Raw genomic sequence first — 25,215 nt, forward strand, 5'->3', positions numbered from 1 at the left:
TCATGTGGCATTTGGTGATAGAACTGTTTTTCTGATCTAAATAAAGCATAGAATTAATAAAAGTTTAACACCAGATGTCTAGTTTTGTGCTATTACTGACATTTCATTATGATGCATCATCTTGTTTCAAAAATGTGCTAAAATTTTATTTTGGTAAGGTCAAAACATTGCACTATATTTTTAAATATTGGTTACAACATACTGTCAAATACATTTGTCAGAAGGCTGTTGAAACTCATGTATCAAGGGAGGACAAAAAACCAAACCAAAACAAACAAAAAAGTTAAGTCAAAGCAAAACAGATACCTTGTCATAACGAAACATTCATGCGTTATGGAAATGAGAAACCGAGCAGTCAATCACTGCTGAAAATCACTGTGTCACACCATGAAGTTCTGCGTTTTAGGCAAAACGGCGTCTTCTGTTGGAACACTGTTCAAACAACAGGTAGTGGCCAGTTCCACTTTAGTGCTTCTCGCAGGGCAGAGACAAACCAAAACACTGCTTGTAGTGAAACTGCCCTTGAACTGCATGCCTGCAGAACACAAATTGAAAGTAGGCAGGTATGGGCTGTCCCTGGAACATCACAGCCTCCTTTGTATTTGCTTTCCAGGCTTTGCAGCAAGCAGTTTTGCATTCGCAGTCTTTCTCCAGAAAGAAAGGAAGAAATGAACAATGGTAAACTTTGTATTGTAACCCTTCTAAATGGGATGTCATCTTAGCTTTGTTTTATGCCATGCACAGAAATTATAAAGCAGCTGTGTCCTGCAGGCAAATCTCAGGGAACTCACACATAGTCATTTAATCTGTAGCCGCTATGGGAAGCAGATGTCAGGGAAGAAGCATGGTTTCCCTTGTAGACACTTGGTGGTTTATAGGAGGGAGCAGTCCTCCTCATGCTGTTGGGCTGCGTCTGGTAAGGTGTCTCGTTCCCTCCGCACTGGCTCGATGTGCACAGCAGAGCGCCGCCGAGGATCGTCAAAGAGGCAGAGACAAAGCCAAGGTAAAGAGCTTGTCCTATCTCATACTTCATCCCGCTGGGAAGCACGGGGTTGTAGAAATCTGTAACGACATCGTTAGTGGTCCAAGAAACAGGTACCAGGCAAGAGAGACCAGCCAGGATGAAAACGATCCCCCCGGAGACGGCGATGGAGGCTTTGGCAGAAGTCCCGCTGGCACAGTGCGTGCACTTCATACCGATGACAGCAATCACGCATGCCAGGGCGGAAAGGACGCAGGAAATTACCATCATGGCACGGGCAGCTTGGAGGTCACGGGGCAGTGCCAGCTGGGAGCGGTGTACTTGGCACTGGTAGATGCCGGTGCTGTGCCAGACGCACTCCATCCAAAGCCCTTTCATATAGGTCACAGCTGTTATAATATTGGAGCCTACATGTGCCGTTCGCCACCAGTGTGGCAGAATAGTAGCAATTAATGTCCCAATTAGGCCAAGCAGGCTGAGGGAGAAGCCAAGTAACTGAAGGGTCGAGCTTGCCATGTTAATGTTTGTCCTGCCTAGTTCTCTTAATAAAGCACCTCCGCTTGAATTCCTTCAGAGAACACGGGCTTTTCTTGGAAGGTATGCAGCTGTTTTACTTTGACACCTTCTGCTCTCCTAATAAAAAGCAATCGAGGAAAAAAGGAGTTAATTATTACCCAAATGCATTACCTCTCCAGCCAGTAAGGTGCATTCCAAGTGCAGTTAGTGCAATAATTAGCATAGTTATCGCTGTTAATCTTACTTTTGTGGAAGTAATGGGAAAGTAAGCTTCCCTCTTCACTTATATAAACAGTCTCTGGTTGCCCACTGGGAAGAAAACTCAAGACAATTTATGAAATGGAAAAAAATATTGTAAATGCAAATATTCCTCTTCCCAGCAGACTATTCAAAAAACCAAACATGATTTCCTTTCTAAAGCAGAGAATTAGCTAGTGTTAACACTTGGAATGAAAGAGATTTATAAAGTAGGGAACTGCAGGTTGCTTTACACGTTGAAAACATTCCCAGAAGGTCATAGCAGGACTAGGAAAACAGTAAGGGTGTATTAGCTCAAAGAAGGGAGCAAAGAGAGTGATTTAAAATCTGTGGAAGAGGATAACAAGTATTGGATTAAAGCTGCTTTCCTGACTTGCCAGTATTTCTTGGGGTTGAATTTTAATAAAGCAACTGAAAGGGGAATAATTTCCATTAGCCTCTGTGGAGTTTCAGCTTATGATTTTAGGTTGTGGGTGAAATGACAGCATGTGAAACCAGATGTACATCGTGAAGCTTCTGAGGAGCAACACCTTCACAGTTTGGTCATGTATAAATTCTAGAAGAAAAATAAGGAATAGTAACTCTTCCTTCTGTACAAATCGCTGCTTAAGTGGTCTTTTCCAATAGCTGCCTTGCAAGGTCTGTTATACATCACGCGTTTTGTGTGTGGGCAGAAACCTGATATTTTAATATATAAAATAACTGTTGCATCAAAATCCAACTTGGAATTCAGAAACAGAAACAAATTCAGACTCCAATTCTGCAAAGGCCCGTGCATGTGCTGAACGCATGTTCAGAGGAGAAAGTGTAAGTGTTTGCAGGACTGGGCCTTAGTAAGCAAAGGAAGCAAAACCATCTGGCCAAACTAATGAAGACCTTTAGAAAAATAAAATAACACAGAGGGAGAAAAGTGGAAGCTGCTTTATGTTCTCCTTATCTCGCTAATGAGGCAGGAATTCTTGAGGTGTGCATCAGTGCTGATATTTTTCTCCAGCCCACTTTGTGGCGTGCACCGATTGCTGTGTAACAGCAAGATGGGGCGTCATTGTTCAGAACAACCAGAATCTGCCTTAGACATTGTGCCAAAAGAAAGAAAAAACTGGAAAAGCACAGCGATTATACCAGCTAGGCAGTACAACAACACAGGCGAGGGTCTTGTACTTACATGTGTGCTTTTTCTTTTTTTTTGGAGCATATCTGCTGTGCACAGACGTAGGATGGGGAGGAACGCAATGTTGGACAGGATTTGCCTTCTGTCCTGGGAGAAGTACCCAGCCCTCCTACTGGAAGGGAAAAGAAATGTTAAAGACTGAGTTTGCTTTAGTGTGGCAAGTTGTAAGTAACTTTTTCCTAATGTTAGGGCTTTCTGGCCTTTCAGGTACTCTGTACATAATGCTTCAGTGAAAGTAACTAGGTTTATGTGGCTGTTGAAGTACTTTGCCTAGTTTGCAAATGTTAAGACAAATGCAGAGGGTTTTATATCAGAAATCATTGTTCCAGGTAGGTGCCATGGGATGTCTCTCCATTCTGCTAGGGAAGGTCAAGCTGCAGGCCTCTCTCTTTGTACCGGCTGTCACAGAGTATTACAATTTGACAGGACACTGGTTAGGGCTGAGCACAGCACAGAGGAGCAAGCAGAAGTAAAGAAATATTTACCTCCAATAGTACTGAACATTGGATTTCTAATCCCACCACATGCTGGGTAAGAGCTCTAGAAATCCTCAACATGTTTTCTTTCCAGGCTGTTTGTGTTTGACACATATATTATGCATAATGAAAATTAAGCAGTATATTCCCTTTTACGTTACTGTTTGTTTCCTGTGAGGCATACCATGGTTGTATTTAAGCATGCCACACACCTTAGAGAAGTTAACCTGATAATAATCCTCCAGGATCCTAGAGATGACTTTGGGGCTCAGCAGGAGGACAAGGGACCTGCTCAGGCTGCACAGGAAATATGTGACTGAACTGGAAATGGACCTCAGGTGTCCCAAGCCCTAAAACCAACACCACCTTTCACATCCCTGGTCTCTGCCTGATCTGATGGTCCCCCATGCCCTTGTTATTTTCCCCTGTGCGGAGAAGTGGAACCTGAGATTATACTCCATCCATTACTCATCTCACACATTATATCTGTATATTGCACACCTTTCAAAAGAGTGCTCTAGGTTACTCTTGCATGTTTGCAAATAGGCTTTCAAGGTCAGGCATCAGGCTTTGCAGCTAATCCCAGGGAGAATAGGATATAAAAGGTAAATGTGATTTACACCACCAGTCACGGGAAATGGACTCCCAGTTTAATGGAGGTCAGAATACTCAGGGAGGCATAGCAGCAGCTATTTTTAGATGTCATTAAGGTGTTATTTTTAAACATTATCCATTAAAAGCCTTCTAATTTAAGAAACCAGTGTTAATTAACCCTGCTTGCCTGGCGTCATGTTTTCCATGTGCCTTTCTCAGCAGATGCCAGCTGCCCCTGGTGCTCAGTAACGCTTTAACCACTGCAGACCAGCCTTCCCCTCTCTGCTTGCAAGTGGCAAAACCAGCAGTAACTTAACATGTTTATCTCCAAGAACATCAACGGCCTTGTTAAAATGTCTCACCTTACAGCTTTGTTCCTAATGGGTTAGGTGTGGAACATGACCACCACGGTGGAATCAGGTGCAGCGGTGGAAGCAGCCAGCTGGAAGTTTCTTGTGGGCTGGCCTAATTAAACACAAAAATGAGAAAGAGCCTTTTTTCTTTCCTGCAGGGATTGTGTTTGCTAATATTTTTTTAGAAAATAAGGAAACCAGAGCCAACCTTTGTGAGGCAGTGAAGATGGCAACTGTCTGGGGTAAAAAGTTATGGATGTTGGTAAAATGGCTGCTTGCAACGGGAGACAGTAACATTACTACCCAGTGCAGAGCTGCAAGAGAAGGCAGACAGCTTTCTGAAACCAAGCACACTGCTGAAATGTTTCATCTCTGCCTTTGGCTTGCTCAGCCAGACACCCACTCAGCTGCTGCAGATTACGTGAGATGCAAGTTGCTTCTTTCAGGGGAAACCCTTTTTGGCTCTGGTGGTGTCTTTTTGCATCCTCTCCAGAACTAACACCAGCAAGCTCTCGGGCTCTTGTCCAAGCCCACAATCTCAAATAAATAATTTTGTTTTCAACCTCTTGGTACAGTTTGGCCAGTACCTGCAAGAAACTTTGAGCCAGCTGAACTGAAGCCCTGCAGCAGAACTGGCTTGATGAGTGCCATTACTTTGCTGGCATACTCGAGGTGATGGATCCCAATGTCAAAGCCCCTTAACTGGACCAAGGCAAGAGCAGGACAGCATGCATGCTTGGTCTTTATGATCTTCAAAGCTCATCTAAGCTCTAAGCAATTGTAAAATGATGGGAAAATTTGTGAAACTCTGCAACTTACAAATTCCCTTTCTCTGCCACCTCATGCCAGGTTTATTTTTATGAGCACAAGGGTTGGAAAGATAACTTTTCCATACAAACTTTAGTTTTGCCTAATGCCTGTGTTGTACAGGAGCAGGCATAGCTGGGATAAATCCTTGGTTGTGCTTGCTGCTGGGCTGGATCACAGCTGTGTTAGGCTTGGGAGACATGGCTCCAAAGTAAGCTCCAAATAAACAGCAGAAACTGATGTCACTAATCTGGGTATTTACCCAGGATTAAATAACAGATGCATGTTTTACTGCTGTCTCTTTCATCATTTCTCATTTTACTGTTTCCCTACCCATATCAATATTATCCTTTTTTTTTTTCCTACTCTTCCCAAGCCCTTTCTCCAGACCTGTAAATTTGTTCTTCTTGTGCGAATTTCAATTAAGTTATTTCAGTATTTCGGTAATTCATCAATTTAGGTATTTCTCTGAGCACCCATACCAATTTATGTTTTCACTTCAGCCTCTCAAATTCTGCACCAGGTATCTCAAAATTTCTGAAAATCTGGCCGTTTCAGTCTCTGTATGTGGAGTCAAAAATGGCATGACGTGGTGATGACCATCTGCGGACCACTGGAGAGTCAAACCTGAAGTGCTCCCTGTTGTGCTTATCCAAGCCTTCTTATGTATATGCTCATTTTACATGCTTGCTTAATCTCACACAGCCTGAATGAGCAAGGTTGGGTCCCTGTTTAAGTGCCAACTGGATCAGAGCTTTAAGGAATGCTTGGGTAGTACGTTTGCTGGGTGGTGAGCTAGGTTGCCCTCTCTAACTCTGTGAGCTTGGCTGTTTCCCCTCCCCAGGCCCTTTCATCACTAACTCCTGTTGAAATGTTTTTAGGGAAAATAATAGGCTGGCACTATGCCCTCAGTAAGAAGAGATGTGTCCTTGTATGTGGGTGTGGGTGGGTGGATCTGAAGGGAAATAAGGCTCACCAGACTCACAGCAAAATTCTTATTCTTCTTCTTCCCCCTTCTTTAATTTCTTTAAAGAAGAGATTAGGAAAGCAATAAAAGTTTGAAACACATGTTGTAACCAACCCTGATCCTACACCTACTCTCACCCCCTCTCTGTGAAAAAAGTCCTCCCAGGAAATGCTGACATTGATCACTGCAGCACAGCTGTTGCTCTGCCAGATGTGCAGGAGCAGCCTTAACCCCTCCTCAGATCCACAAAGCCCCCAGGACTAGCCCTGTGTGACACTATTTGGTTGTAACTGGCCTTGTGCTGCCTCTTTGTTTCCTTCTGCATGGACAGGATCCTTCTCATGAGCCACAGGGCGACCTGTCTGTGCAGCTTTTTGGGTGTCTGTCTTGGCTATGGGTGCAGTCATCCACCAGTTGCACTGCCATTCACTTCATGGCTTGTTACTCCTGAAACCAGTCATACATTATCTCTGCATTAAAATTAATCTTACTTTGAAATACTCTTGAGTGAGCCCCATGGTTTTTTTTTCTGTTACAGAAGTATGTAACTTTAGGGGCTCTGTTATTTGAGGTTTTTATAGAAGTACGAATCAAAAGATGCATCTTCACCCTGAAATTACATGAAAGTCATTAGATTTGGAAAACTAGAAAGACCACAAAGAAATAAGGATCAGGTGCACATTTTGATTCCACATAATTTTACTCCCCACATTTTGGGGTCTTGTCTCCTCGATCCTCCAGATAGCCAGTGTCTGCAGTAGGGACCTTCAGAGAGAGGTTTAGATCATCACTGGGATGAATCTCCTTTTTGGAGTTGATAGGGGTAAGTGGGAGGAGCAGGTCTCCTTGGTGAGGTGCTCCAGGCAGTGCCTTATCCCAGGCCTCAGGGATGGGGAATGCAATACCAAGCTGTTTGCATGGCTTGAGTAGGCAAGAGGGTTAAGGGATGAAGGGGCACTAGCCACAATATGTATCTAAAGGCATATGTTTATATTTCCAAACTTCTAGATATTTCCAAAATTGTTCATCTGAACTAGACCTTTCAAAAGAGTCCTATGATTTCAAGCAGTGTGGGTTTTGAATGCTTACCTTGAGAAACCTTAGAATGCTCAACACTAGTCTATGGTAGTCAATTTTAAGCTCTAAGAACTACGAAATGTAAACCATTTGTCACATTTAAAACTGTGCTGCAATGTCCCCTCATAAAATCTGTGGTATGGAAAAAAGAATTAAAGGCCAAAATTATCTGAGAGCCAAACTATGATTGTATTAAAATGACTGATGTTTTCAGACAGAGGGATATACACATATAACTATTGGGCTGGCACATGAACGAAGGCTCTTGTGCTTGGACCACTTGCAGCTCATATGATCTCATTTTTTTACTGAAGGAGGCCAAGGTTATTAGTTTTGAATGACAATAAACATCCGTGATGTGGCAGTGGCTGGGATCCTCTGTATAGTATAATATAGAGGATGATGAAAGGTACATTTATAAAGGGTATGGTTACTTAGTTATGCTCTTTATTTATAGTATTACTATCTTCAAAGAGCATTTTAGCAAATATACACTATAAACTTTTATTTCCTTTCTGAAAGTCAATCCTTTCACTGAAATTGGGTTACTGAAGCTAGGAGGTGTTTTTTTGCCTATGGGACACTGCTAGATGAGTCAGCTTAGGATGCTAGAAATAATAGGTTGTCTCTTTTCTTACATTTTGACTGTGGCTTCAGAATAAACTTTGCTGGACTTATTAGTACCTGTCTGGATAATCTTAATTTGGATCCATCTGCAAACACACAAACATTATCAAGTACTTTATATATGCCTGATAAAACATGTCTTTTTCCTTTAGACCCCATCCCTCATTCAGTCTGGAGGAATGGGTTGTATTCAGGGAAGTGAGATGAACAAGGCTGCTCTTGAGGGTGTTTTATCCACATTATTCACAAAGACCCTGAGGAGTGCCGGCCAAATCACAAGTGCTAGATTGTATTTTCAGAAGGTACCAAATATGATAAGCATAACAATTACGAAATACCCAGTACTCTGAAAATCAGGTAGATGGCTCCACTTGCCAGACACTGAGTAGCATTTCTGATCATTTTGGCTAATCTTCACATGCAAGATGGAAATAACTTCAACTGAGGGTAAATTAATCAGTGTTTGAAACACTGATATTTTGCAGTGAGACCATGAAGCCATTAGTCTAAAGTTAGTATAGCATTTTACTGTAAGATAGTATACAGGGAAAAGGCAAGATAAGAGTTTATCTCAGTATTTATGTGTGGTATTGGTGTGCAAAATAAGGAGATGTGGGAACTAACACTAATTGTTTGTGTATCGGTGTCTTTGTGGACCCTTTTACTCCAGCATAAAAGTAGCCAAATCTACATCAGAAAATCTCCCCGTAGCCTCGTGTTGGAAACAACCATATCCATTTTTGGAACATGATCTGCTGGAACCAGGGGAAGTCTGTGCGTAGGCTGGCCTTTTATCAGGCCCTCAGATTAAAGGCCACCACATCTGCAGAAAGGGTTGCAGCAGGAATGACGCAGAACTTACGGGGGGCTCTGTGCCCTGGAGGATTCCTGTCTGCAAGTGTGAGCTGGTAAATTAATCGCTGCCCAGTCCGATTACGAAAGCCTAACAGCTAAATCAGAGTATTTATTACCAGGGAACACTGTGAGATGATGGAGCTGTTTTAGACCGAAGGCCAGAAGCCCTTGGGCCAGGCTCTCAGCTAACATAAATCCATGCACCGTCACTCACTGAAGGGAATGGAGTTACACCAATTTACACTGACACAGTATTTGGCTTCTGAGAGCCTGGGAGGCAGAGGTTTTGAGTTCTATCCTTGTTTGCGTGCATGCAACTCGCTGGCTACCTATTGTACCCAAGTTATTATAATTTATGACCAGAGACTGTCGTGCTTGCCCAGCCGGCCAGTTGCACAGGCGTTTCCCTCCAGATTATTCTTGGGTGATTCTGCCTTGTCAGTTTTTAAATGGCTCAATCCTTGCAGTTTCTAACATTTCCTGTAGCAAACAGTCTGCTCTACAGTCTGCTGCACTTCACAGTCCAGAAATACACCCTGAGAGCCAGATGAAATTCTCCTACCCTTTCTCCCAGCCATATTTCCTTGAATTAGCCTAAACAAATTACCATGTTTATGTGTATGCCCTGCAAATACCTATTGAGAATTGTCATACTGTTTTATTATCTGTGTCTCACCTGGGCTCTCTCCCTCTTCCCCTTCTGCCCCCTGCTCTCATGCTATTTGCATTACTTAATAGTGCTTGAAATAGTTTTCAGCCCAATTTAATTTAATCTTTGTTGGAAGGCTCTATGTTATGTTGCTCTTTATGCCATCTTTGCCCCTTCAGCCATTACACAGACTGATCTCAGAAAGGGATTGTGCTACTCAGGCTGGTACTGACCCTCTCATTACAAAACCTTTGTGTTTATTGCTCCAGGTCAGTGTTATTTGATGATGCAGGTGGTTTCAGAAACTCCTTCCAAATAGCTGAACCATTACTTTGTTAAAGACTGAAATCAGGTTTACTTGGGTTGCCAGTAGCGTCCGCATCTTCCTCTCATTCCCAGGACTGCTGATGGCTTTCCAGAGGCATTGGACGGCATCACAGCCAGCCCTCCTCTCCCAACCCCCCAGCCTGTGAGCTCAGTCCTAGAGGCATTAGCAGTCCCACATGGAGAGGCTGGTGTTCTCTTGTTGAAAGATCTAAGGGAGAAAATATGCACCATTGCAAAACCTGAAATAAGATCTGGGCTGCCATGCTTCACTCAGCAGCCACAAAGAAGAGAGAGGAGGGGGAAGTCGTCCTCCAAAGCCATTTGCTGGATCTGAGTTAAGCTGCCCAGAGTCAGCAGGACGTCTCCCCACAATTTCTATGCACATGGACTCAAGGCTCCCTTCACTTCTCCCTTCCGCCCACTCCTTGGCCTGGTAAGGATTCGTCCTAATTGCCCACAGCCCCATGGACATTCACAATCCAGACATGTTTTTCATTTTGTTTGCCTTTTTTGGTTCCCATGTTTCTGATGGGAAGACTCCCAGACAAAGGTATGGGCTATCTCCACACATCCTGTATGTGCTATATGAGCATGTCACATGACTTGCAGCCAGCCTGAATAGATGGCCAGTATGAGGAACTGGTGGCACGTCTACTGCCTTGGGCATTCACACGCACATGGTGCCCCTTGCCCAGATTTAACAGACCCCAGGGCTGTGGCTGGCAGTGCTGCTGCAAGTACACTTCTGGACAGACACTGAGCATCTGAAAGAACTCGGGTTGTTTAGTCTGGAGAAAAGGAGGCTGAAGTGAGACCTTATCTCTCTCTACAGCTACCTGAAAGGAGGTTGTAGCAAGGTGAGGGTTGGTCTCACCTTCCAAGCAATAAGCAATAGGACAAGAGGACATGGGCTCAAGTTGCACTAGGGGAGGTTTAGATTGGATATTAGAAAAAAATATTCACTGAGAGGGTAATTAAACACTGGAATAAGCTGCTCAGGGGGCTGGCTAAATCTCCACTCCTGGAGGTGTTCAAGAGACATATAGATATGGTGCTTAGGAACATGGTTTAAGCATTGGACTTGGTAGAGTTAGATTAATGGTTGGTAGAGTTAGGTTATGGTTGGACTTGATGGTCTTAGACATCTTTTGCAACCAGAATGATTGTGTGATTCAGCAGCCACAGATCAACAGCCAAACATCCTAATGCTTGCTTGCATAAGGTTTGGGTGCACTGAAGACATATCTGAGAACAGGGTTGAACTCACTCATATTGGTGTAAATGGAGAGCAGCTCCCCCAGACTCCATCCCATAAGGGGATGATACATTGGAATCAAACCCAATATAGAGATCTCCTCCTCCCTTAGGTGTTCACCTTTGTACTTCCTACACACTCGTGGATATTTCTGTAAAGCTTTAGGTCCTCACACTTGCATACTTTAATGGGACACATATATTATCCCCTGGCTGGCTTAGTTCCACTAGCGACCAGGCTGACAGCTGAATAAGAGGGAACTCAAGGTGGTCATGACTTAACTACACAATCCCAGTGGCACTAAATGTAACATAAAAGTGAGGGGCAATCCCAGTGGCACTAAATGTAACATAAAAGTGAGGGGAAGCGCTGAGTTCAAAGTATCATCTTCCCTTGGAGCAGAGTGTGTGTGGGACTCCTCACTGCCATACTCTGACCTGTATTTGCTGTGGTAGCTATGTCTTTTTGATCTTGTGTGAAATTCTCCCTGCACCTTTGACACTTTCATTTGTCTTTCAGGACAAAATCAGAATAAATAAGACCGTTGGCCACAAACTCATTCATCTTTCCTGTAGCTCTCAGAGAGTGCTGTAATTATTTAACTTCTTAAAACTTTTGCACTCTTACAACTCTTATAAAGTAGTTATTTAACTCTTGGTATTTTCTCCCCAGCTGTGATGATTTAATCTAGCCTGGGTTTTGAAAGACTCAGCCAGGAAAATCCCAGAGTGCAATACAGCTCATTTATAAGGATCAGTGTTTCTGCAATACCGAGCCTGAGCTGCACTCTACATCTGTCTTATCTAAACACTACCATCACACTGTATTTAGGTTTTCATGGTAAGTTAAACCACAACACATAGATTTGAGAAAGTTATACATCTGGTCTGGAAAGATCATTCTGTATTTTAAACAGTTGTGGAATAACTCCATATTATTAATTCAGGTAGAGCACATTTGTTATGGGAGGCTTAGTCCTCTTGCCAGCGAGAGGGAAGCACTGCTGTCTCTTTACCACAGAAATAAGTACTTCTCAAAAAAAAAAGAACCAAAACATAAAATTGAGTCAGTTCCCCAACTGTATAAATCATAGCCTTTCATGCACATCCCAAGACTATTCTGATGTGAGAATTGTGTTATAACACAGGTGAAATTCTCTTTTTTTCCCAGTGATGACTGTCACCCATGAGTGAGAAAAGAGCCAAAATAGCTCGACAACACAACAGTGACATTTTATATTTCAAAACAAAGCCCACTGAATTCAAAAGCCGGGTAATTCTTATGATTAAGATACATCTTACAAACATTAAATACCTAATATAGTTTATTAGTGGTCAACAAGAATACTTTAAAGTTTATATTTAACACAGAAATTTTAAGTATAAACTTCTCCCACTACATATATTTGCTATTGCTGAGCTAATGTTGAAAGACACGTACTAACTTTTTAAATTTCCTGACTTTTATGATTGCTCAATTTTGCAACCTTAATATTATTTTGAAACTAGGATTGTGCAGAATCTTCCCCATGAGACTAAGAGAACTTAGTGCTTTTGAATCGTTGCCTTTCTGTAGCTAATTTCCCTGGTTTTGTTCAGGTTTTTTTTTTCAACTGAAAATCTTGCAGACAGGAGCAAAATAGCAGGACCTCAACAATAATCAAGTGTGTTTCTAGTACCCTGGTGCCTTAACTTTCCTGTATTTGCTGGGTGTTCATTCTAAGGTGCAGGTGTACATCTGCTATGGATCACAGCCCTGTCCAGGAAAGCACTTGACATCACTAGAACCACTCACATACCTAAGGCGAGGCACTTGCTTAAGTGCTTTCCTGGATTGGGGACTATCTTTAGAGACATTGAAACTTGAAAGGAAATTGAATTTGATTTTCCTATCAATGCATGTGGGATTTAAACCAGTGATGAATTGCATCTAGTGGCTGCTAGCGTGCATATTCCCTGAACATGAGTGGGAAATTAATCCTTTCTGTCTATAGTGAATCATAAAGTAGCATAATAAGTAAGATAAACTGTTCATTTAAAACAAAAGATGGTTTGTTCTCAGTTCATATCCAGTTTGTTTTGCATCTCAAGTTAAGGATTTGTTTCTGTGCCCACTGTTGGCTGGTTTTCTGGGGTGAGCATATGGTGGGAGCTCTTCTATTAGCTGGTCTTTTTAAGTGAAAATTCTCCCCTTGTGAGGGGGCTTAGCTGACCCATACAATATTTAAACCTCCTTAAACAGGATTAAGTGGTGTCTGAAAGCTAATGCTGGCTCTCTGCTGTGAGATGGCTTTTTACCCCTCATTAGCTGAATGTGAAATCTGAAAGACAAGAAAGGGACATGTCCCTCAGTCCAACTTGGATGACCCACAGCATGGTGCAGTGTCAGTAGACACCTGTTGCTCAGATAGTACATTGTCCTCTCACCTTTGCAGCAAGAAAAGGCCGGATGCTCTACACCTGTCTGTGATGAACTGTTTATTACTAACCTTAAATTACACATGGCTCTACGTTTGAAGCAGATGTGTTAACCACACAAGTATGACTAGCAGTTGCAGTGGAAAACCAGTCTCTTTTTAAACAAGGGCAAATAATTTGTGCTACAAAGAACACACTTCTACACTTTGTGGAAGCAAAGGTCTTCCAAAGGGCTCAGCATCATACAGGAGAAAATTATTCACTGGTAGCCTGGTTTTAAAAAATATCTACAATGTTGTTTGGGTCTTTTTTTAACTTGAAAAGCAGTGGGTGATGCAGGTTTGTTTCCTTCGAATATGTGTCTCCCTAAACCATGTTGCACCATCTTTTCCTGCACTGATGAATGTATCTAGTTTAGGTGCTGAAATGAACAGGAGACACTTTCACTCTTTTACAAAGAATGGGAAATACCATTTCATAGGTTTATTTTTCATTCATTAAGGTGCAGTCCAGTAGACCACTGCAGATGCCTCTGCAAATATCTGCAAAGGAGGGACCTTTCTGTTCGTTTCAGAACTAGAGACTTCTGATACATCCAGCCCAGCAGCCAGAGCCAATGCAAACAGACCCGATGTTCTGTACCTCTGTTTTCATTTCTTTCGTGTTCCAGTGTAGCTGCAGATTTGTTTCCCTTGATCTGAGGTGAATGGTGCCAGCACCTGGTCTGGGTGAGCTCATGGCAAGCCCTGCATTGGGAGGGCTGAAAGATCTGCAAGGGGACTGTGTGGTGGCCAGGATCCTCCTACCCCTGGGAGCAGCAGTGCTCTCCCCACTGTCCCACAGGATGCAGTGGAGGCAACCCTCCACCCACTCCCAGGGCAGCAAGAGAAATCTCCTGTGCCCCAAGTGCTATTGGGCTGGCTAGTAAGAAGCCAGGGCATTGGCAGCTCCTAAAGGCGAAAGCAGGGAAAGTACTGCATGACCCTGGGATGCCGTGTGAGAGTCAGCTAGAGAAAGGATTCCTTTTTTCCTTTTCACCAAACTGAAGGATTGTAAGCCCTTCCACTTCTTCTGTTATTCTAAAGGGAAAAGGGAAAAGAAAAAGAAAAGGGAAAAGAAAAAGAAAAAGAAAAAGAAAAAGAAAAAGAAAAAGAAAAAGAAAAAGAAAAAGAAAAAGAAAAAGAAAAAGAAAAAGAAAAAGAAAAAGAAAAAGAAAAAGAAAAAGAAAAAAGCAATCCCTGTCTCTTTCTCTAATCTCTCTGTCCCACAAAATGACAGCATTTTTTCCGAGCTAGAAGTTATTTGCAGTGTCAGCTATTACAATGACTCAACCAGTACAGCATCCCTGTCTGATTAGTATTATTGTTACTGATCTCTTCCTACTATTTCCAAGGTGGCAATACACTTTTCAGAGGCAGCCACGTCTTCTGAGGACTTTATCAGTGCCCATTACAAACACGGAAAAAGTCACGTGCTAGTCTGACTGAGACTAACACAGCAATTAACCCACCAGTGCTTCTTGACGCAGTGATTCGTAATGATGAAAGCTCCAGACCTGCTGGCTCCAAGGAGTTACTTTTACTGTTTCAACTTTTCACATGTAATAAAAAGTATATCCACGTGAGAAAGTGAATTTATCTGTGTACTCCCAGGTTTCCGAGAGCAAAAGACTTCTAAAGCAAGTGATGTGATTAGGAGAAATAAGGAAATGAAATCACTTAATGGGAATGTGCAGTGCATAGAAGGAATCAATAAATAGTTCCCAGGAGTTATCAAGGGCCATTTAATGCCTTTTGGACCTAAACCATCTAATCCCTACCCTTTCTGTTTTATTTGTCCCCCATTCTACCACATATTGCTGGAATATCATGCATCCTGTGAAGATCACAGCAGCTGCTCAGTCACAGGATGCAAGGTAAAAGGGTCAAGTTTTCCTTACGTTACATATCAGATTCTCAATGAGAACTCTCTGGCCATCCACAGCTTCTTTATAGCCTTATTAAGGATATGGATATAACCTGTTTCCACACACATAGTAACCTTCCTTTTCTTGGGACTTAATAAGTGCTATGGAATAATCATCCTCCAGGTTTGCCCAGTAGCAGTAGTTCATCTGGATACTGATAGATAAAGCAGTGCAGTGCGGTGGGCTGTATGGCTGGTGAATCATTCAAAAAAGTAGTTACTGAGAAAAGAAATTAGGTAACAAGAGCCAACAGGCCCTCTTGGTGACATCTGTGTGACCTTGCTGTGACTAACATCTGAATCTGTCCCTAAATGTTTTCTGACTCACCCAACTGGGTTTCTTTCACTAAACAAATGGGACAAATAAACGAAACTAGAAAACTGTCATTCCTGAATTCAGCACCCACTGAATTTACTGTTCACTTGAAGGGGTCCCAGGCAAAGATATAACTAGGGGTGGTGTCAAATTATTCTCCCATCACTTCTGACAACAATAATCTTTCAAAGGATGTGATGGGGAGGGTGAATGCCAGCTGACCTCAGCTGATTAAAAACTCAGAGAGGAACAAATGAAATACATTATTTGGGCTAGCAGATTGTTTTAATTCAAGGAGCATTAGGCAACATCAATCTTCAGCCCTTCTGTTTGTTGAGGTCTACCTGAGCTGAGGAAGGTATGCCTGGAACTAGCAGTGCATGCCAACTCATGCCTCTGAACCCCTGTCACACATTTAGGACTCTTTCATCACAACACCTTAGGGTTGGCCCTTAATAGCACCCTATATTCAGCCAGGAGGTTGGTCTGTCTACTGATATTTATCAATGCTGGAAGAAGTCCAGATGCTTTTATGTGGGCAAAAGTCCCACTTGTTTCAGTGCAAGTTGAGCCAGGGTGAGGAAAACTGGGGAGGGCTTCAGGCTTTGCCCCTTTTTCCTGAGGATCAAAAGAGATTATCTGTGAAATGAACAAAGTTTCACCAGATCCGCAAACACCCCATCTAATTTTAACTAGCCTGAATTCTGAAGTCAGGATATCCCTACACCTAGTAATTCTATGTGCCATCAGTATGTCTGGTAATGGGATCACACCAAATCCTATGTCTGAAGATATCTAATTTGGAAGATCCAGGTTATGATTTAAATCTGGCTTGTGGCCTAACTGTGTATCTCAATACACAGCAGTCTCTTTGTGCAAGTTTTTCTCATTGTTTAGCTCAAAAAAACCTGTGTTTTGCATAAAAGTGTAAGACATTGTATTACATTAGATCAAAGATCAATCCACTCCTGTAGGCTGTCCCAATAGTGCCATAGTGCCAATAGTTGAGATTTAAGAAAGACAGTAACAATAGGAAAAGCATACAGCATTGTTTTTCCAGAATATTGCCCCTGAAAGCTGATGACCACAGCTTTCTTGACCCTGAAATGTTATCTTGGTGTTTCACCTTAATGACATTTTCTTTCATTCTTTTGTCCAATTGCTTCTTAAGCACCTGCAAGCATTTAATATCAAGTGTCATGTGGCAGAGGGTAAAGCACTCTTTTTTCTCTCAGTGTTCTGAACCTGCTATATCCTAGTTTCATCACATGTACCTTTCTTGTTGTATTGGAATAGTAATTCCCTATTTAAAGTCTGTGTGCTGCTCATGGCCTTGTAACATAGACGCAACTAAGGACAACCCAAAATCACAGAGTTCAGATCTACCTTATATCAGGAGACATAAAATGGTTTGGCTTTTCATAGTGAATCTGTGTTTCCATCTATTTCCATTTTCCACCATTTTCCAGCTATGCAACCTTCAGTTCTCAGCATAATAAAACATAACAAGCAAGAGTTCTTGGCAAATGGAGCTAAGTTATTTAATGCCTGTTGAGAATCTGTCCCCATATGTTTAATAAATGCTTTCATTCAACAAATGTATACTCAGCTTTAAGGAACATGGAAAACTACAGGTTTTTTGCATCAAGTGCCAAGATAATAATAATCTGGCAAGTAACTGTTTACTCAAAGTAGTAAAAGGCCAGTGAAGCCAAGTCTCGCTGTTACCACTATAATAATAATCACTTGCTGGTGACCACCAGCCTTCAGTGAAAATTTCAAGTGCCTCTGGTATTTTTCCATTTTTTCCTAAGTGCCAGGTGACTCAAGGTCCAGCTCTGCTGTACTTTCTCACACTGAGTTTTATCTGATTGCAAATTAGCCTTAAAAGACTTGAGTTATAGCAAAAAGCAACTCATGCTGAGGAATAGTAGCAGAATCTGATCCTGTGTTGCTGGTCTCTAAATGATTTTTGAGTAGCTGGCACCAAGGCATTGCATATATCTTTAAAATACTGGAGGTCTGGGTTTGTTACCAAACATTGTTTTTTAAAAGATATATGTTATTTCTATTAGATTGTGTTAGTAAAAACTCCATATTCTTTGGCTGAACAGTGCAACTCCTGAAACAAAAAGTAAATGACAAATTCAGACTTGTGGAATTGTGTAACTTCCACTGAGGAATAACCCTGAAACCTCACCAGCCACATCTGCGTATATCACCATTCAGTTATTACTGTTTTACTAGACTGCAAGTTATTTTGCCTTACATCCAATGGTCTAGGGGAAAAAAAGTCCTCATTGACAATCAGTGATATGGGGAAAAAGTTAAATTGATAAAATGAAAAATTATCTGACAATAATTACAGTTGCAAGGTTTGCTTCTGGACACACCTTGAAAGCAATTTGAACTTCAAACCTCTGTTACACTGTTCTGTTTCAGCTGTAGGGCAATCCACTTTTGTCATGGGAATACCAGGTTCTGAAACCACATTTTTGGAAAAAAAAAAAAACATCAGAAATATGCTAAAAGCAAAAACTCAGGAAAGATGTTGCTTGAGTAGATTTTCATTACCACGGAGATCCTTCTCAGAGAAGAATTGCAGAGAGAGGCACATCTCTGAGAGTGTAAAACGAACTTCTTACCCCTGGTAAGAATCTGCTTCCAAGATTTAAACCAGAAGAGACTCATATGCAGAAAGTGTTATATCTGCTGCTGGTGTAAATCAGAATACATCAACAAAATTACACCATTTTTTAACCAGCTAAACAAAATGAATATGCACCTCTTCACCATGAGGGTGGTGAGACCCTGGCACAGGTTGCCCAGGGAAGTTGTGGCTGCTCCATCCCTAGAACTGTTCAAGGCAGGCTGGATGAGGCTTTGAGCAACCTGGTCTAGTAGGAGGTGTCACTGCTCATGCAGGGTGGTTGAATCTAGACAATCATCAACATCTCTTCCAACCCAAACCATTCTACAATTTTGACTGAAGATGAAGAGACCAAAATTTAAGCAAGGCTGGCAGCATAGCCACAGTGGGCAGCATCACCCCTAAGTTGTTGGGTGCCTGCTGAAATCAATGGGAGTGGGGGACACTGGGCACTTTCTGGGTACTACAGTGGGATCTTGCAGATTCACTCTCTGAGCAGATTAAAAAAATTACAAATGATTCTCCAGGAGCAAACAGCTCGGCAAACCTGGGGTCAGCTGAGAGTCAGTTTGGCCTCCTCACTGGGACCCAGGCTATAAGGAGCTGGTTGCAAATCCCTCTGTCACTCTCAGCAGCATAGGAGAGCACTCACCCACGACAGGGTGCACACAGAATCTGTAATGTCTCACTGAATGACATGCAATCTGTGGCTTGCTGCCAGGTCCTCAAGCAAGTGGCAATAGGTCAGTAAAAGCTTTTACCATTGTTTGCTTGGGAATATAAGATTTCAATCTTACTCCTTTTAAAAATGGTACTGTCAGGTGAGCAGAAATAGGTTTCAATATCTGCTGTGTGGAATACTGCATGCAAAATGGATGCGGCTCCCTGCTCTGTGGTGGAAAGGAAAGGCTGCGTAATTCAGGCTGGGCATGCAGGGTATGTGAACACAGGGGTGTGTACCTGCTCCCCCCACCCAAGAAGGACAGAGGTACACTTTCTGCAGGGGGATTCTTTGTTTTCACCTCGGCGAACACAATATTTACTTGACACCTGTCTACAGCCAATCCTTGATCACAGAGAGATCTACAGCAGAAGGTAGATAGTATGATCAGTGTCACACAAATGAAGAAATGTGAGTATGGGAATATTTGGTCACACAGCAGGCTGGGACAAGTGCTTGGAACAGACTCCCACATTTCCCATTTCCTGAGGTGGGAACTTCTCCAGAGAGAGCAGAGATCCCTTCTGAAGGTGTGAATTAAGCCCAGAACTCCATAGTCACTGCCTTTAAGCATGTCTTCAGGACAGGCTCCATAACCTGGTCTCAAATATCAGCAAAGTGAACAGATAGGAGGAAAGCAAGGCTTTGTGCTCTGGTGGTGTCTACCCATTGCATTTTGAGACTGTGTGGCTGCATCTTTTGCTCTCTGGGAAGCCTACCAAAAGAGAATTACAGTAATTGAAAAATGTGGCAAAGAGCAAGCACTGCTCTTGCTGGATAATTGCAAAGTAAATAAGGGTGCATATAGCATTTGCAAATTTTACAGACAATGAAAAAGCAAAACAAAACTACTCTCATGACACATTCAATGCATGTCTTTCCAACAAGTGCCCAGAATCAAAAATAACCAAGCACGTAATACTAGAAGTAACACATTTAAATTTCTTTCTTTTCTAATACACGTAACACAGATACATACTAATTTCCCTGCTCATTTACATTTACTCTACATTACCTGTCTTTTCAATGTAGGAGGTCTTCAGAACCTAGAGAGGGATATCATGAATCTTGACCAAAGGAGCTCAGCTGTAGCATGTCAGTATGTTGATGATGTGATATTCCATATTTAGTATGATCTGGGCAGAAAGCCTCACAAAAAGGCCTCTGAAATGCCAGACACAGGCCAGAGTTCAAACCCATCAGTACTGCCTTGCAGTGACTCTTGACTGTCTGAGTGATGACTGTTTCTATAGTGTCAAAACCCATGTAAGGTTCATTTCAGAGAAAAACTGCCAACAACAATCTGCAAACAGCAATTTGAAAAGCTGCTGAAATGTTCTGCATTATCAAGAATCCATGGCATGCAGCCTGTAGGCGCTGGTAGGACCTCAGCAGCAAGCAAGAGGTCTATGTTGGCAGTAGAAGAAAGCCTAGCTGTTGGGAGAGACCTGGCCCAGAAAAATAGGTGCCTTTTCCAGAACTGGGCAATCTGACACCAGGGGCTCACCGTATACACCATCTCAGAGGTCTCACAATAAAAAGACTCAGGCAAAGTAGTTCCTATGCTTCTTGATTTTTTCTCAGACCTTAAGCTGTGAAATTCTTCAGAGTCTCATCAGCCTCATGTTTGTTGACTGTGTCAAACCATGAGTCAGGAGAATAAGACCCCATGAATTATGGGCCACCACTATCCCAGCAGTCTAAGTGCCTCTCTTTCCCGTGCCCTGGCAACACTTTTCCCTACTGTCTATAGTTTGAAGAAAGTTGAAAACCAGATTCAAGGAAGTCTCTTCTGGAGAATTAACTGGTACAAAGCAATTGAGTTTAGCAAATAGGGAGAAACCCACAGGTATGCAGGAGCTATGGTTACATCCTTGTTGGAAGGAATGGCCCTTCTGCAGCTAAGATGGATGTGGACCTGTCACTGTTGGACTCAGCTTGACAACAATGCTCTCGATTCCCTCCCCCTCCCACCCAGGTAGGGAAGGAGAGAGAGAAAAAGAGAGAGACTTGGCTGGATTGAAAACTGAACTACACAGCTTTAATTAAACACTAATGATATAAGAAAATATATACAATTATATACAAATGTTTTCAGAAAATGTACAAAACCTTATTGCCTCCCCCCACCCCCTGCAACTCCCACAGCATCTCCTGAGCTGTGAACAGTCCTGAAAAGTCCTGGAGCTGCCGGAGAGAAAGCACAGAGTGATGAGGGTCAGGAGAGCTCGAGCCTGGGGGTCGATGGTGCTGGATGGATGGAGTCCTCCCCAGACACCGGCCATGGATGGAAGAGAAGGGAAGGAGAAGCAGGAAGGAAGTTGTCTTCTGTGATCTCTGACCTTCCTCTGAGCTTACGTAGATATATGGAATGGAATATCTCTGGCCAGTTTTGCTGTCTGTCTAACTCAGCCTCCTACAAGGGGGTCATAGATCTCCACATAGTGTCTGAGTAGGCAGAGTGAAGGTGCGACCTTGGAGACCCAGCAGTTAGAAAAACATTCCACCATTTTTTATCATTCCTAGCTGGAACACTTTGCTACTAGCTAAAAGAAAGCTTACTGAAGGAAAAAAAATCAGTAATAGGAAAATTGGCTTCATCCTGGCTCACACCAGGACAGGACCTAAGGTTCCCATTGCTCTTTCTGTTTCATAACACCAAAATAGGAACACCTAATTTCATCTGAAACTAGCCAGGAAATTGTACCCCTTATATTTGGATGTGGAACTTGCCTGAGCAAACTATGCTTTCATCACCTTCAAGTGAGACTATTGTAAGCAACAAGTTCTCAAGCAGGAGTTAACCACAAAAAGGCACTGAGAATCCATAGCAGATTCAAGAGACTTGTCTCCTGAGTTGGACTTGCCAAAGAAAGCACTTCACACCAGTGCTCTGCACTCCCCCTGGACCCCTGGTCCAGTTAAATAACTGGCTTCAATGATCTTGTCTTTCAGCTGTAAAATCTTGAAATTATTTGGGCATAGCTCACAGTCAATCTTTCTTCCTTCTTGCTCTTGTTATGATCAGTAGGGACTGAAGTTAACATTTTCTGAATCAGCAAAGAGACTTAAGAGCATTTATCTTTTTACATTGCAGTGGCTTGAGTTCCTACATCTCTTGGACATTTCTGAAAATTTTATACACACAAAAAGTCTGGGAGTCTAAAATGCACAGATCTCCTGCATGGGGAAGAATAATTCCCAATTGCTGAGCCCAACTTCAAAAAAGGAATTTGACTTCATTAAAAGCAAGAACTTAGTAAACTATCTGCCTGTGATGTACTTGGCATCAGAAACCAGGTGATAGGCACTTCCTTGTGAAGAGATAAGGTACTGGAAACCTCCACCTTCCTTCTTAAGGGCATGAAAGACATGTTGTTGGTTAGATGCTCCCTGGAGCTGACTCACAGCCCCACTGTGGATGGTTCAGTAGTTTACTTGGCTTCTCTGCTTCATGCTGAGAAAAAAACCAAACAAAAAGTCCTTTATGTACGGAAGTATCCCAGAAGACAGGGAATAACTTTTTCCAAAACAGTTAAGTATTTTTTCTATAATAGTCTGCAGCACAGGATTCAGCAGAAATATTCACAGTGTGCCTCTCACTGTATATTTAAGCAGAAAATACTACATAAAAACTCCAGTACACAGAGCAAATTTTGTTCCGGTTTTCCTTAAATTCAAGATGTTGGATTTTTTTCATTCTTAGTTATCTGGAGACTCCACTGAAGGAGCTGCAGATGAGCACATAGAGGCACACAACTCCTCATATGGAGAAGGGATGAAGAGAAATGTCCTGGTTTCAGTCAGGATAAAGACAATTTTCTTTTTGCTGCTTTTTTCCTTCAGTGAACTCTCTTTCAAGCAGCACAGTTGCTGAAACCAGCAGCAAGTTTTCCAGCCAGTGGAGTGATGTTTCTAGTTACTGCTGAGAGACCAAGGCCACTTTGCTCTGCTTGTTTAATCTGCTGCCTGGGACACTAAAGGAGCAGAAGAGTCGTACCTATAACCCTCCCACAGGGAGGAGTGGACTAGACAGATGGCAAAAGTGGCCAAAGAAACAATTCCATCCCATAATATACATCCCTCTCAGTATAAATTCAGGGATCATGCAAGTGAAGTTCTTCTTCCCTCCTCTTCTGTCCATGGCTGGTGTCTGAGGAGGACTCCATCTATCCGTCACCATTGATCCCCAGGCTCATGCACTCCAGACCCTCACAACTCTCCCCTCATCTCCTGTCTGCTCTGCCACTCGCTCTGGCAGCTCCGGGACTTTTCAGGACTGTTCACAGCTCAGGAGATGCTGTGGGAGTTGCTGGGGCTAGGGGGAGGCAATAGGGTTTTGCACATTCCTGAACACATTTGTATATAATTGTACATAATTTCTTTTACCATTACTATGTCATTAAAGCTACCTAGTTTAGTTTTCAATCCGGAAACCTCTCTCCTTATTCTCTCTCCTTTCCCTACCTAGGTAGGAGGGGATCGAGAGCATTATTATCACTAATTTAATTGCTGGTCCTGATTTAAACTGTTAAACCTCCTTGTAGGGGAGGACTGTAGAACTTGGGTATGAAACAAACAGGAGTGTTGCTGCAATAAGAAATAATGAAGGGTGATAGATAGGTGTGTGTAAACAGGGAACATGATAGAACATACAGTGCACTGGCCACAAGGGAAGAGCATCATGCGAAGTTCTTGAAGCAGAGAGGTGGGAAAGGGAGATGTGCAGCAGTACAAGGGATGGAGGGCAAGAACTCCAGAGGTGTGAAAAACTTTTGACCTGTTTATTTTCCCTTCCCCCTTTTTGTTGTTCTCCATGACTCACAGGTCTCTTTTTGCCTCTCCCTCAGGGCCTTTCCCTCATCCAATATGCTGAAACATCTTGAAAACCAACAGAGCCAAAAGTATCACCATTGCCATAGCTCAAATTGCATAGAGAGAAAGGTAAATGACAGACTTCAAAATCAACTGGAAATGTTTTCAGGGTCCTTGTCAGAAGGATATTTTGCTTAGGCATCTGTATGAACCTGAAACACATGGGTTTACCAACCCTTAAAATTGCAAGGAAGAAGTACTAAGTTTTACTCACTCCTAGATAAGGTAAGAGTGGTAGAAAATACCTAATCCAGTGTATTTATCTTGCTGTTTGACTGATGTTTTCTGACTTTACACCATACCTTTCTTAGCAGCTTCTTCAAAAAAACCTTTTTTTTGTTGAAGAAGTTTTTTGGACCTAAGCAATTAATTTGTTTTGAAAGTCAAGTTTTCTCTTACTCATGGGAATAGTCGAAGGGTTCCACTCCACAGTCCAAGGAAGCAGAGTTTACTCTTTAATGTAAGTCCGTTTGAAAAACTCATTTTCATTCAATGAGGAGAAGCAATTTCTTCTATCACACACGCTGATACTGACCAATACTTCACTATACAAATAGCAAACTGAAACTAGTCTAGTAACACAGCAGAAGCTGGGACCTTCTGGATCAGTTTCCCATCAGGGAGTGTGCACTGATGGTCTGGAGAGAAGTAGTAGCTGCCTTACCAGCAGCTGATCCATGTTCAGTTTCCAGCTGGTGGAAACCTATGGTATATTTCTTGCAGTTACTTTGTGACCAGTTTAGCTTTCTAGGGGTGAAGGAGTGATGGTGGAAAGGAACAGCTGGTGGCACAGAATCTGAGAGTTTTCTTTCCACATCTTGTGTCATATAAGCTGTAAACTTCAGTTTGTGACTAGAAATGGTCATAAATAGATTACAGGCTATTCTGTTGTAGGAAATACAAATACAAATTAGGTCTGTGCAAATCTGGTCAACTTTTTAAAGAATGAGCAGAGGACACATCCTCTTGCTTTTTGAAAGAGCTCCTTCAAAAGATATCACAAAACTAACAACTGCAGAGCTTTTCTTTGAAGACTACAGATGTAGTACACCAAGCCAAGGAACTTACAAAACTAAGTGAAACAGCAGCCTCTGGTGAATTCTCGTATAAGGATGAGGATGGGCAGAATCTCACCTGGTGAAAAAAATGTGTGAATCCTGTTGTTTCATAATGAAAGCCAGTTAGAATGCAATGATCAGAAAATATCATTACAGTTACAAGTCACAGACAACAAGATGAAAGTGCCAAGCTTAACACTGCAATAAGCACAGCGCACCGTTGGATGTGTCTAAGGATCATAGCAGGAACTACAGTCTCATGGACACACACCAGTAGTAGGTAATAGAAATCATCTGTG

The 25,215-nt window shown here is 42.3% G+C and overlaps 1 protein-coding gene across 4 annotated transcripts in view; it reads right to left on the reverse strand.

Annotated features, from left to right (window-relative positions):
- Positions 1-649: 649 nt before the first annotated feature.
- CLDN14 (claudin 14) overlaps positions 650-25,215 on the reverse strand; it is a 30,104-nt gene continuing 5,538 nt past the window's right edge. Inside the window, exons 2-4 of one of the 4 annotated variants that reach the window (XM_051608168.1) lie at positions 4,360-4,462; positions 2,922-3,036; positions 650-1,615 (exon numbers count right to left, since the gene is read on the reverse strand). In XM_051608168.1, coding sequence (XP_051464128.1) covers positions 788-1,498 — 711 coding nt within the window. In that variant the 5' untranslated portion in view covers positions 1,499-1,615; positions 2,922-3,036; positions 4,360-4,462 and the 3' untranslated portion in view covers positions 650-787. Of the gene's footprint in view, positions 1,616-2,921; positions 3,040-4,359; positions 4,463-25,215 lie in introns of all 4 variants that reach the window. The other 3 variants (XM_051608167.1, XM_051608166.1, XM_051608169.1) reach the window with 3 other exon arrangements.

This window comes from Apus apus, chromosome 1 (assembly GCF_020740795.1).
Source record: "Apus apus isolate bApuApu2 chromosome 1, bApuApu2.pri.cur, whole genome shotgun sequence".
NCBI classification, from domain to species: domain Eukaryota; kingdom Metazoa; phylum Chordata; class Aves; order Apodiformes; family Apodidae; genus Apus; species Apus apus.